Below are 14,139 nucleotides of genomic sequence, written 5' to 3'. Positions count from 1 at the left end.
CTGATACAGGGAAGAAAAAAACCCCACACAAATCCAAGAAGCTCACAGAGTCCCAAACAAAATGAACCCCAAAAGACCAATGCCAAAGCACATTATAATTAAATTGGCAAACACCAAAGACAAAGTAAGAATCTTAAAAGCGGCCAGAGAGAAACAGAAAGTTACCTACAAAGGATCCCCCATCAGACTAGCGACTGATTTCTCAACAGAAACACAGCAGGCCAGAAGGGAATGGAATGAAATATACAAAGTCATGCAAAGGAAGGGTCTGAATCCAAGAATACTGTACCCAGCAAGGCTATCAATCAAAATTGAGGGGAAAGTCAGGAGCTTCACAGACAAAAAAGGACTAAGGGAGTTTATTACCACCAAACCAGCAATGCAAGAAATGCTAAAGGGTCTGCTGTAAAAAGAAGAAATAGGAAGCAAAGAAGGAACACAGGCGTAAAGAATAAAAATGGTGACAAACAAGTACCTATCAACAACTTTAAATGTAAATGGATTAAATGCCCCAATCAAAAGACATAGGGTAACTGAGTGGATAAGAAAACATGATCTATATATCTGCTGTCTACAGGAAACCCACCTCAGAAAAAAAGACGCACATAGACTGATGATGGTGAAGGGATGAAAAAAGGGTTTTCATGTGAATGGAAATGGAAAAAAAAAAAAAAGCTGTGGTAGCAATACTTGTATCTGACAAATTAGATCTCAAAGTGAAGGACATAACAAGATATAAGGAAGGCCACTTCATAACACTAAAGGGAACAATCTAACAAGAAGAAATAACTCTGGTAAACATATATGCACCCAATACAGGAGCACGCAAATACATAAAAAAACTCCTGGAGGATATCAATACAGTCATAGTAGGGTACTTTAATACCCCACTATCACCATTGGACAAATCCTCTAAACAAAAAAATCAGCAAAGAAACATTAATCCTAAATGACTCACTAGACCAGATGGAATTAATTGACATCTTCAGAACATTTCACCCCAAAGCCACAGAATATACATTCTTCTCAAGTGCACATGGGTCATTTTCAAAGATAGACCATATATTGGGTCAGAGGCAAAGTCTCTTCAAATTCAAGAAGATAGAAATCATATCAAGCATCTTCTCAGATCAAAATGGCACAAAACTAGAAATCAACTACAATAAAAACAAACAAAAAAAAATCAAACACCTGGAGACTAAATAGCATGCTATTAAACAATGACTGGGTTACCAGAGAGATCAAAGAAGAAATAAAAAAGCATCATGGCAACAAATGACAATGAAAACACGACAATCCAAAATCTATGGGACACAGCGAAAGCAGTCTTGAGAGGGAAGTTCATAGCTCTACAAGCCTACTGCAAAAAACAAGAAACAATGGTAATAAGTCACCTAACCCTACAACTCAAAGAGTTAGTAAAAGAGCAACAAGAAAAGCACAGCGTAAGCAGAAGGAAAGAAATAATAAAGATCAGAGCAGAGATAAATGACATAGAGACCAAAAAAAAAAAAACAATACAAAAGATCAACAAAATCAAGAGCTGGTTCTTTGAAAGGATAAACAAGATTGATGAACCTCTAGCCAGGCTCACCAAGAAGCAAAGAGAGAGGACCCAAATAAACAAAATCAGAAATGAAAGAGGAGAAATAACAACAGAACCCACAGAAATACAAAGGATTGTTAAAAAATACTACGAACAACTCTATTCCAACAAACTGGACAACCTGGAGGAAATGGACATATTCCTAGAAAAATACAACCTTCCAAAACTCAATCAGGAAGAATCTAAACATCTCAATAGGCCAGTAACTATGGAAGAAATTGAAGCAGTCATCAAAAAGCTTCCAGCAAACAAAAGCCTGGGGCCAGTTGGCTTCACAGGAGAGTTTTACCAAACATTCAAGGAAGAACTAAACCTATCCTCCTCAGACTATTCCAAAAAATTCAAGAGGAAGGAACACTTCCAAGCTCATTCTATGAAGCCAGCATCACCCTAATACCAAAACCAGATAAAGACAACACAATGAAAGAGAATTACAGGCCAATCTCTCTCATGAACATAGATGCCAAAATCCTCAACAAAATTCTAGCAAATCGGATTCAGCAGTACATCAGAAAGATCATACACCATGACCAAATAGGATTTATCCCAGGGATGCAAGGATGGTACAATATATGCAAATCAATAAACGTGATACATCACATAAACAAATTGAGAGATAAAAACCACATAGTCATATCAATTGATGCAGAAAAAGCATTTGACAAAATCCAACACCCATTGTTGATAAAAACTCTCAGCAAGGTAGGAATAGAAGGATCATACCTCAACATAATAAAAGCCATATATGACAAACCCACAGCCAACATCATACTCAATGGGCAAAACCTAAAACCATTTCCCCTAACAACAGGAACAAGACAGGGATGCCCACTCTCACCACTCCTGTTCGACATAGTACTGAAGTATTAGCCATTGCAATTAGACAAGAAGAGGAAATAAAAGGCATCCAAATTGGAAAAGAAGTAAAACTGTCCTTATTCACAGATGACATGATATTGTACATAAAAAACCCTAAAAACTCCATCAAAAAATTATTAGACTTAATAAATGAATTCGGCAATGTAGCAGGATACAAAATTAACGCCAAGAAATCTATGGCATTTCTATACACCAAAAGTGTGAACTTACAGAGAGAGAGACTAAAAAAGCAATCCCTTTTACCATCACACCAAAAAAATTAAGAAACCTAGGAATAAACTTAAATAAGGAGGTAAAAGACCTATACGCGGAAAACTACAGGACACTGAAAAAAGAGATAGAGGAAGACATAAACAGATGGAAGAACATACCATGTTCATGTATTGGTAGAATCAACATCATAAAAATGTCCATACTACCCAAAGCAATCTATAGATTCAATGCACTAAATACCAATGGCATATTTCACAGACCTAGAAAGAACTCTCCAAAAATTCATCTGGAATTAAAAAAGACCCTGAATAGCCACAGCAATCCTGAGAAAGAAGAACAAAGTAGGAGGGATCTCAGTACCAGATTTCAAGCTGTATTACAAAGCCACTGTTCTCAAAACAGCCTGGTACTAGCACAAGCACAGACATATAGACCAATGGAATAGAGAACCCAGATATCGACCCAAACCACTATGCTCAATTAATATTTGACAAAGGAGGTATGAACATACAATGGAGTCAAGACAGTCTCTTCAATAAATGGTGCTGGGAAAATTGGACAGATACATGCAAAAAAATGAAACTAGACCACCAACTTACACCATACACAAAAATAAAACTCAAAATGGATAAAGGACTTAAACATAAGACAGGAAACCATAAAAATACTAGAGAAATCCACAGGCAGAGAAATTTCAGACATATGCCGAAGCAATTTCTTCACCGATACCGCTCCTAGGGCAATGGAATCTAAAGAGAAAATAAACAAATGGGACTACAACAAAATAAAAAGCTTTTGCACAGCAAAAGAAACAAAACAACAAGAAAGCCCACTGTATGGGAGAACTTATTTGCAAATGTTATCACTGATAAAGGTTTAATCTCCAACATTTACAGGGAACTCATACAACTTAATAAAAGGAGGATAAATGATCCAATAAAAAAATGGGCAACGGACCTAAATAGATACTTTTCGAAAGAAGACAGAAGGAAGGCCAAGAGACATATGAAAACATGCTCAAAGTCACTAATTATCTGAGAGATGCAAATCAAAACGACAATGTGTTACCATCTCACACCTGTCAGAATGGCTATCATCAACAAATCAACAAACAGACAAGTGCTGGTGAGGATGCGGAGAAAAAGGAACCTTCGTGCACTGCTGGTGGGAATGCAGACTGGTGCAGCCACTGGGGAGAACAGTATGGACTTTCCTCAAAAAACTAAAAAGGGAACTCCCATTTGACCCAGTGATCCCACTTCTAGGAATATATCCCAAGAACCTAGAAACACCAATCAGAAAGGATATATGCACCCTTATGTTCATAGCAGCACAATTTACAATAGCTAATATTTGGAAACAGCCTAAATGCCCATCAGCAGATGAGTGTATTAGAAAACTATGGTACATCTACACAATGGAATACTACGCTGCTGTAAAAAAAGAAGGAATTCTTACCATTTGCAACAGCATGGATGGAACTGGCGAGCATTATGCTAAGTGAAATAAGCCAGGCAATGAAAGAAAAATACCACATGATCTCACTCATTTATGGAAAATAAAGAACATTATAACCTGATGAACAAAAAGATAGATACAGAGGCAGTAAAGCATCAAACAGACTGTCAAATTACAGTGGGAAGGCTGGGGAGTGTTGGAGAGCGGGGGAAGAGATCAACCGAAGGACTTGTATGCATGCGTATAAGCACAACCAATGGACACAAGGATGAGGGCATGGGACAGGTGGTAGGGGAGGCTGGGGGAAGGTCAATGGGGAAAAAAAAGGAGATATATGTACTATTATATGTAATACTTTAAACATTAAAATAAAATTAAAAAACAAAACAACAAAAAGAGAAAAATACGCTTATTTGCATTACACTTATTTGTACAGTTATTCAGTGTCTGGTAAGTTAATGTTGAAGAAAAAATATTTTTATTAAATGTTTTATTATTTTATGTTAACTATTACTCATTTATTTCAGCTCTTTGTATTCAGCGTGTCTCTATCAAAATAAACCTATGTTTCTATGAAAATTGAAGCTTTTGTCTTTTTGTGGCCCACATCAACTTAAACCTTATTTGGCCTGTGTTAGCCTTTGAGTTTGACATGCTTGGCTTACAGGGCCAGGTTCTCTCACACCCACTCTCCACTCACCAGCTGCTTTACTTTAGGCAAGAATCATCTCTCTATGGCTTAGTCTCTCTTTTTAAAAAAATATATTTTATTGATTTTTTTTTTTTTTTACAGAGAGGAAGGGAGAGGGATAGAGAGTTAGAAACATCGATGAGAGAAACATCGATCAGCTGCCTCCTGCACACCTCCCACTGGGGGATGTGCCTGCAACCAGGGTACATACCCTTGACTGGAATTGAACCTGGGACCCTTGAGTCCGCAGGCCGATGCTCTAGCCACTGAGCCAAACTGGTTAGGGCTGGCTTAGTCTCTTAATGGAGAGATCAACAAGACCTCTTTCATAGGCTGGGCATGAGGGAAATCTAATCTAATAATAGACAAATATGCAAATTGACCATACCTTCGACACACCCGGAAGCCACGCCCACAAGCCACGCCCACAATCCAATCAGAGTGAGTATGCAAATTAACCCAAACCAAGATGGCTACAGACACAGAGAGCAAGGTTCCCTAGGTAACAGAGGAAGCCAAGCTTTCTGCCAGCCGTTGCAGGCCTAAGCCTCCACTCAAGCTACAAAGTTTCAATTATAGAAGGTAAACAAATTCAAACAAATGGCGGCAGAATGGAGCTTGAGAGAGCAGGCCAGGGTTGCCGCCAGCAACAGGGGTAGCAAAGCTTTCCGCACACCCTGGCTCGGCCCACCCGCTTAAGGCAACAAAGTTTCAATTATAACCCCAACACAAATGGATTCGGGCCTCGGAGGGAGCCCCAGGCTTGGGTCTGCTCCAGGCTACAAAGTTTCAGTTGTAAAAGGAAAATAAATTCCAGATACCAGGGTCTCCGCTTGCATCCCAGGGGGCGTGGCCCACCTGCAAACCACCACAGGCCCCTCGCTCAGGCCGCCCCACGCCCCAAGGGAACCCCACCCTGATCAGGGACACCCTTCAGGGCAAACCAGCTGGCCCCCACCCCTGTACCAGGCCTCTATCCTATCTAATAAAAGAGAACTATGCAGATTGATCATCACTGCAACACACAATATAGCTGCCCCCATGTGGTCAAAGATCCTGCCCCCATGTGGACACAAGATGGCCACCACAAGATGGCCAGCAGGAGAAGGCAGTTGGGAGGCACCCTGCCTGCAAGGGAGGGCAGTTGAGAGGGACCAGGCTTGCAAGGGAGGGCAGTTGAGAGGGATCAGGCCTGCAAGGAAGGGCAGTTGGAGGTGATCAACCCTGCAGGAGAGGGCAGTTAGGGGTGACCAGGCCAGCAGAGGAGGGAAGTTGGGGGCAAACAGGCTGGCATAGGAGTGATTAGGGGGTGATCAGGCTGGCAGGCAGAAGCAGTTAGGGGCAATCAGGAAGGCAGGCAGGCAAGCAGTTGGGAGCCAGCAGTCCTGGATTATGAGAGGGATGTCCGACTGCCCGTTTAGGCCCGATCCCTGGGATCGGGCCTAAACGGGCAGTCGGACATCCCTCGAGGGGTCCGAGATTGGAGAGGGTACAGGCTGGGCTGAGGGACAACCCCCCTCCGTGCACGAATTTCGTGCACCGGGCCTCTAGTATTTATAATAATTCACATAAAGAGCTTTCTTGGTACAAGAAAAAGCCCCACACTCAAGGTCCCAGGTTCAATTCCGGTCAAGGGTATGTACCCTGGTTACGGGCACTTAGTACTGCTGTCCCTGTTTACTCCTTCACCCCAAGTCTGTAGGCACTCAAAGTCTCCTCCTCCTCTGGCTGGAACAATAGCACATCCCCAGGCCTTACAAAGGAGCTGCTAATAAAACTCAGTAGGTTCAAATATCCTACACTTAGCAAAGATTTAACCAAGGCAAAAAAATAATGGAGGTCTGAATTTATCCCTCCAATATTTCACATCTTTTGAGAATAAGAAAAACAGCAGAAAGGACTGAGTGGCAGCTGATGCGACCCCCTCTGTCAGGCTGGCAGCCAGGCATCACCCCAGGAGCTCTCTGCTCAGCCAGGGGCTGCTGCACAGAAAAAGTGGCATTTGCCTCCTCAGTCACTTTTTTCTGGACACTCAGGAAGAAGGGAATGTCTCCCCAAATGGCTCCTAAGTTGTGTCTTCTTTAATTCAGTTATCTAGCATGTACTGAGCACCTACTTGTCAGGGGTTTTTAAATTCTCTTATACAGTCTGGTGAAGGTTATGGTCCCTTCTTAGAACAATGGATCAAATACATAGAGCTAGGATTAGACAAGAAACCCAATTACATTGAAATATAGTTATGAAAACATTAAAGAACAAATTATGATACAGTGACATGTGTGCAGGTCTAGCAACCGCTATTTTGAGATAGGTACAACTATAATGTGATATGAAAATATCTGACTTGCACTGGTAACATAGGTACTGTGAATACTACTGTGACTTCCAGCCTACATCCATCATGGAAGGAAATGCTAAATATCAGTCACTGAAAATAAAGATGATGATTCCCTCCTGCCCCAGTTCACCAACCCCTGAATTCTATTCATGGAACCCTTGGAGATCCATGGGATCCAGGTTAAAAACCCCCATTTATCTGAAAGGCAGTGAACCGAGTGAAAGCAATAGCGATGTGGCCATAAAAATGACAACCAGGATCTCAAGAATCTCAGTGGGGAGGAAGGGTAAACATTTGTAAATATAAACTAACTAGCGTTCCCGTTGCAGGAAAAATCCTGCAATAGGGTTTCCTGCTGCACTCTACCCCACCCTGCCTGCTCTCCTCCCTTGTCCCCCGCCCCACCTTCTCCACCAGCCCCCCTGCTTTTCTCCCTTCTCCGCCAGCCCGCCCGCTCTTCTTCCTTCTCCCCTGGCCCCGCCTCTGCTCCTCCCTTCTCCCCTGCCCCGCCTTCTCCACCAGCCCGCCTGCTCTCCTTCCTTCGCCCCGGCCCTGCCTCCGCTCCTCCCTTCTCTCCCGCCCCCCCCCCCCCCCCCCGGCTTGCTTGCTTTTCCGCAGCTTTGCTCCCTTCTGCAGCTCTTGGCTTCTTTCTATGCTGTCTTGATATGCAAATTAGCTGCCATCTTTGTTGGGGTAATTTGCATAATCGTCCTGATTGGTTGGTGGACGTGGCTTGGGCGTAGCGAAGGTGCAGTCAATTTGCATATTTGTCTATTATTAGGTAGGACTAGAGGCTGCGTGCACAAAATTCATGCACGGGGGAGGGGAGGGTTGTCCCTCAGCACGGCCTGCACCCTCTCCCATCCAGGACCCCTTGGGGGACATCCCTCTTGCAATCTGGGACTGCTGGCTCCTAACCACTGCCTGCCTGCCTGCCTGCCTGATCACCCCTAACCATTCTGCCTGCTGGCCTGATCGCCCCCTAACTTCTCCCCACTGCCGACCTGATTGCCCCCAAACTGCTCCCCCCATGCTGGCCTGATTGCTCCTAACCACCTCTGCCTCGGCCCCCACCACCATGGCTTTGTCTAGAACAGTGATGGGCAACTTTTTGAGCTTGGTGTGTCAAACTTCGCCAAAAAACTGAGCATAACTCAGGTAGTGTGTCACTTTGAGGAAAAAACATTATTTCACAAATGTTTCATCTTCAGGAGCAGCAAATGTTTCATCCTCGGCATGCGGCTGCCTCCGCGGCCGCGTGTCATCAGAAATGGCTATGTGTGTCAGTGCTGACACGCGTGTCATAGGTTCGCCATCACTGGTCTAGAAGGACACCCGGAAGATGTCCGGTCTAATTAGCATATTACCCTTTTATTAGTATAGATACCTGTTGTGGACAAACAGGCAGAATTACAGGATTTATATACTCACCATTACATTCTTACATTACCACCTTTCAGTGATACTTAAGTCATGCTGGGTAAACAAAAAAGGAAGTTTCTCACATTCAGAAGTAGCTGTAGCTACTGAAGGCTTGCTGGGAGTCTGGGAGCAGGTAGCATCAGCCCATTTTGAGGGTGAGTGGGTGAAGGCTACCAGATAAACTGACTCTTGTCCAAGATCTTCTAGTGAGTACATGGGTAGCAGAGCTGGATTCACTCCTGGATCCATCAGCTCAGGATGCCTACTGAGGGCAGCAGGCTGGCTGGGACCCGAGTGTCCTCTCTGCTAACTGCACTGCGGGGCTGCTCTGCTCTGGCTCTCGGGCTTTCCTGCCCTCCCTGGAAAGCCCAATCATTGTCAGTCCTTGCCCACGGTTGGCTGCACTCACCCCCTGAGGTCTGCGATGAGGATCTGCCCTCCGTTGCGTACATCAAAGATTTTGACGGACCTGTCTGATGAGCAAGTTGCCAGGCGGGTGCCATAGTAGTCCATCTGGGCATCATGCTGCAAAGGGAGGAAAGCTCAGGAAGCCTGCAGGCTGGGTGGGTGGGGGCCAGTCACCAGGACAGAGAATCTAGTTTGGACCAGAATCTACCTGAAAGTAATCTAACCTCAAAGAATCATCACTATCGGGCAGGAAGATAGCATGTCAACAATCTCACTTCTCTGACATACAATATCTTTCCTAATGGGACAAGACAAACTATACCCAGCTACTTGTAGACCCTTTATATATATGGGGAGCCCTTTCTCATCCTGTTCTGCAGGTTGGGTATGGGAGAAAAAAAGCTGGCCTAGCCTCCTTCTTCCTCAGCCCCCACTGTGTTTTTGAGGCTGTGAGCTACTGGGGACAACACCTGGAGTTCAACTCAGCCCAGAACCAAGGGCTAATGCTGACCCAAAGGAGCAGGCCTTTGCCTGCCTGTAGACCCAAACCAGGTACTCCATGATGCACATCGGGCCTAGACACAGGGTTCTATTCAGACACTGAGCTCCTTCCTCCATCCATGGCCCTGGATCCATTGTGGACCTTTGTTCCTGGGTTTCCGCTTGGCCTTTTTTTTTTTCTTTCTTTCTAGTAGTGTGCCTAGCACCCCAGACTGTCCACATACGCCTTAAATGTCACTCGTCCAACCTCTGATAAATGGACTTCCAAGATGTTGACTGGCTATCCAGAACCTCTGCCCACAGCTACTTGTCCATCTGGGGCAATGACTCCTCTGAGTCACTACGCCTGCTGCCCCACTGTTTGCTGGCCCTTCCTATTCCAACAGATGGCACTTTCTTCAGCTATCCCACCTTGTGGATTTCAAGAACTATTAGCTGCCACTCTTGTGGTCATCAGGAACAATTATACCCTTTCAACAGAAGCAATCAGTCCATGTGCTTCAACCTTCTCTCCTTGCCTCCCTACTTAAGAGAAAACTTCCTGATTCTTCTTTGGAAGTCAATCCTCTCTACTAGTCCTGGTCTTGACTTCTTGGAAGGCAGTGCAGGTGTTAAGACAGATCTTCTTTGTAAATGTACTTCTGAAGCACTTCTCCTGGAGAGTGCTATCACACACTTTGGGAGAAAGTAGGGCACAGTACCTAAGAGATTTAAATCCTATCTCCTCAGCTTATCTTTTGTACAACCTTGGGAAAATTACCTAGTCTCCTTGAACCTCAGTTTCCTTATCTTTAAGTGGGGCTACTTCAAGGGTTGTTATGAAAGTATTTAGCATGGAATCTGACACTCAGTGAGCATGCAGACATTAGTCATTACTATTTTGCCTTATCTGTTCCTCAAATCGAACCCACACAAGCAGGTATCACATTCATTATTTTTCCCATTTTAACCATGAGGAAATCAAGTCTGGCTCAGAAGAGCCGAGATTGGCTAAGGAGTCTCAGATTGGATCTTCATTCTGATGGTGCCATACTATCTCCAAGGAGGTGTGATCTTAGAGCTAGACCACAGGGAACATAGACAACTATGAGAAGGCCCAAAGGAACCACTGGTGGGCAGGAACCCTGGGAGGAAATGCTGTAAGCTGACCTGGGTCTTGCTCAAAGGCTGCCTGGACTGCTTGACCCTGCATGAAACAGAGTCTGCATCTTTGCTGTGGAAGACTTTAACCTCTGAACCTTCTCCCATAGCCCTGTTGTCTTATACTGAGCCCTGTGTTTGTCTCAGGAAACACCCTGAGTTAATGACTTCTGGTCCAAAGGTCCTTGTCTGGCAGCTCTGTCTGTGGTGGTTCTACCTGGCTCTGTCTTGGGCTTTTGCCAAGCCTGCCCCCTGCCTTCATATTGAGTCATCTTCCTACTCTCTTTTCTTTTAACCCCCTTTTCAATGGGGCTAAGAAGTGACAGCAGGAGAAAGACAGGTGGGAAGACTGTTGTCAATCTCTGTACCTATTCAGTCTACATCCCAGACCCGGTTACTTTGTTGGTCAGAAGACTGAAGGCCTTGAGTGACAAACCAGTCCCAGGTTCCTCCCACCAGAGTGACCAGACTGCCACAGCACTGCTAATTGAGAGGGCATTGCTGGGAGACTGACTATATCCCTGAGGCTACAGTCTGACTGGCAAAGGCTGCAAAGCCACACTGGATTCATGAGTGCTTCCCTCCCACAGAAATGCCCAGATCCCTCCCGTGAGGGAGGGCTGAAAGAATACTTACAATCATGTCCTCATGGGAGGTGTCCACAGTGTTAATTACTGACACCTAGAACCAGAGATATCATTGGTAAATGAACTGGCGGCATTTAGAATGCAATCATCTTATTAAACCCACCAATCATTTCTAAAGTTAACTGCATTTGTTCATTCATTCACTCATTCAGTAAACATTCAATCCAGTACCTTCTTTTTGCCAAGCACTATGCCAGGAACTGGAGATACAGATAAGAGGTGCTTCTTGCCCCTGACAAGCTTGCAAACAAGTAATCCTAACACAGCAAGATACATACTTTAGAAGTGGTTTACAAGTGCTATAGCACCTGAAGGGCTGGGGGTGCTGGACACAAACTGGGACTTAAATGATAAGGAATTTGCCAGGTGGCACAGGAAATCAAAGTACAGTCCAAGCAGAGGGCATACCATGAGCAAAGAGGGGAGATGCAAATAGTCTTGGCTACCTGTGAGGGGGAAGAGAGACCCTGAGGGAGTAATGAGCAGCTTGTAGGTCTGGAACACAGCTGCCACAGTCATCACCCTTCTACCCATTCTTCGAGGTTCAGATCAAATTATGCCCGCCTTCTCGAAGATTCCCAGAGCCCCCCTGGCTGTACTCCTCTGAATATCTTCAGCACTAAAATGCCTACAACACTTTATGCTGTTTCTTCTCTCAACTAGAAGGCATGCTACCTGGAGTTAGGGTCTGTGTTGTGTGCAGTTTTGAATCCTCTCAAATCATCCAGCAAAGTGCTTTGCAACCAGAAGGAACTCAGGCACTATTTGCTGAACGAATAAGTATAAGAACAAAAACAAATAGTTTTACTTTGCTCAACCACTACTCTCTTAAAACTCGTGGGAGAGAAAATGACTGAAAAGGTTTCAGTTCGGAACTGATATTTCTTAGCATTTCCCCCATTTCATCTTTTTCCAGCACAAACCCTGCAAGCATAAAATCTGGCTTTACTTTTCAGAAAGGTGGACACTGGAAGAGGATGGCTGCAGAGCAGTTCAAAAGGTACCACCAAGTAAGCACAGGCTCTCTCATCAAATTCAAATTCTAGACTCCCTAAAAAGTGGGCCCCCAGGTCCGCAAAGGCAAGCAAGCAAGATAAGAAGAAATCTCCTTTGTGGGCCAAGCTAGCCAGGTCACCAAGTGCTTTCACATGTGCCCTGGGAAGGATGAAAGGCACAGTTAATTAGAGTTGTCTGACAGACTAAGGGAGCTGAAGAAACCCAGAGGAAAGAACTTACTAAAGTGTCAGAGCTAGTTAAAAGTGGAGCTGGGAAAAGAGCTCCACCTGCTAACTCCCAGCCCACAAAGCATCCCAACCCATTAGGCTGCCTATCTAGAACATAAAGTAGTTGTCACCCTGAATTCCCTAAATTAATGCCTGAGGACTAAGTAAAGCCAGGAAGAAAGTTTACTAGTAGTTTCATATCAGGTCACCAAAGGATCTTAAGAGATAACCAGCATTTATTTTTTATTTGTTAATCCTCATCAGAGGATATTTTTTTCTATTGATTTTTTAGAGAGAGTGGAAGGGAACGGGTGGAGAGAGGGAGGGAGAGAAGAGGAGAGAGGGGGGAGAGGAGGAGAGGGGGAGAGAAGAGAGACACGCACCCTAACTGGGGCTGAGGATCCAACCTGCAACCCTGGTACTTGCCCTTGACCGGGATTGAACCCACAACCCTTTGGTGTGCGAGCTGACGACACTGGCCAGGGCTAACCAGCATTTATTTTAACAATTGTGTCACCACCAGCCAGAATTGGAGAACCAAGTGCTTTGGAGCAGCGGTCGCCAACCAGTGGTCCGTGAGGTCCGAAAGGTTGGTGACCGCTGCTTTGGAGAACCTAACGTGTTTTGGCCCTTGTTAAGAAGAAAGCGGCAGCTCTCAAAACGTATCAGCTCTTCAGAATCAGTGCGTTAAAAATTTAATTAGAAAGAACTGTCTGTCAGAGCACAGGAATTGCCAATTCTCAGCTGAAGAATCAGAGGCTAAGATGAGCAATTTAAACCTAGCCCCCGTGCAGAGCAAAAATTAAACCCAAAGTCCTGACATCTGGGCTCACCCAGGTTTCCTAAAACCTCCCGGCACACGCGTGTTCCTGAGAGCACTGGTTTACTGAACCCCCACTCTGTGCCAGGCTCAGGCCAGATGCTTTTATCCATTAGTTCCCATTCAGTCATTCACTCAGCGAGGAAGTGTGGAGTGAACGTACGATTCCCCAGGTTTGAAAAACTGAGGCCCTGCCCTCAGAGACTTAGCTCATCCTTACACGTTTCTTCAAGTGCCCATTATACCTGGGGGCCCTGCCCCTAGCCCCTTCCACACACATCACTAAGGAATGGTGAAGAGGGTTAGGATCTCAGCTCTGCCACCTCCCCGCTCTGAGTAAAGTGTCGGTAACAGCACCTACTTTACCGTAAGGACTGTTAGAAGGCTGAGATTATGAACAATGCTTGGCATTTACTAATGGTACGGTAGTTCCTACAATGTTCCTGGTTTTGTTTTCCATTGTTGGGGAAAGAGAAGGAAAGGAAAGAGCGAAAGGCGCGGCCGGCAGAGTTCCGGGCCTCTCCCCGCGAAAGGTGCCGAGAGACAGGGCCGGAGGTTCCCCCACCTCTAAGCGGTGGAAGGGAGCTGAACGGCCCGGGCCTGGAGCTTGAACCTCAGCGCGGTCGGCGGGGGACGGTCAGACCAGGCGGGAACCCCGTTCGGCGTCCCGGGCCACAACACTCACCATGGCTGCAGCGGCGGTGGCTCCCAGCCTCGGACGTGGCAGCTCCCGGCGGCGGCTCCTACAGCTCACTTCCGGCGCCGGGCCGGCCGGCGGGGTTGTAGCGCAGGA

General features: G+C 45.3%; 1 protein-coding gene across 1 annotated transcript in view; it reads right to left on the bottom strand.

The window, feature by feature from the left end:
- The window catches only part of SEC13 (SEC13 homolog, nuclear pore and COPII coat complex component), a 39,770-nt gene extending 25,631 nt beyond the window's left edge, over positions 1 to 14,139 (bottom strand). The window contains exons 1-3 of the mRNA XM_008152034.3: positions 14,032 to 14,139; positions 11,293 to 11,337; positions 9,017 to 9,132 (exon numbers count right to left, since the gene is read on the bottom strand). Coding sequence (XP_008150256.1) covers positions 9,017 to 9,132; positions 11,293 to 11,337; positions 14,032 to 14,034 — 164 coding nt within the window. The 5' untranslated portion in view covers positions 14,035 to 14,139. The remainder of the gene's footprint in view (positions 1 to 9,016; positions 9,133 to 11,292; positions 11,338 to 14,031) is intronic.

This window comes from Eptesicus fuscus, chromosome 18, assembly GCF_027574615.1.
Source record: "Eptesicus fuscus isolate TK198812 chromosome 18, DD_ASM_mEF_20220401, whole genome shotgun sequence".
NCBI classification, from domain to species: Eukaryota; Metazoa; Chordata; class Mammalia; order Chiroptera; family Vespertilionidae; genus Eptesicus; species Eptesicus fuscus.
This window is presented reverse-complemented; position numbering and strand designations above follow the sequence as displayed.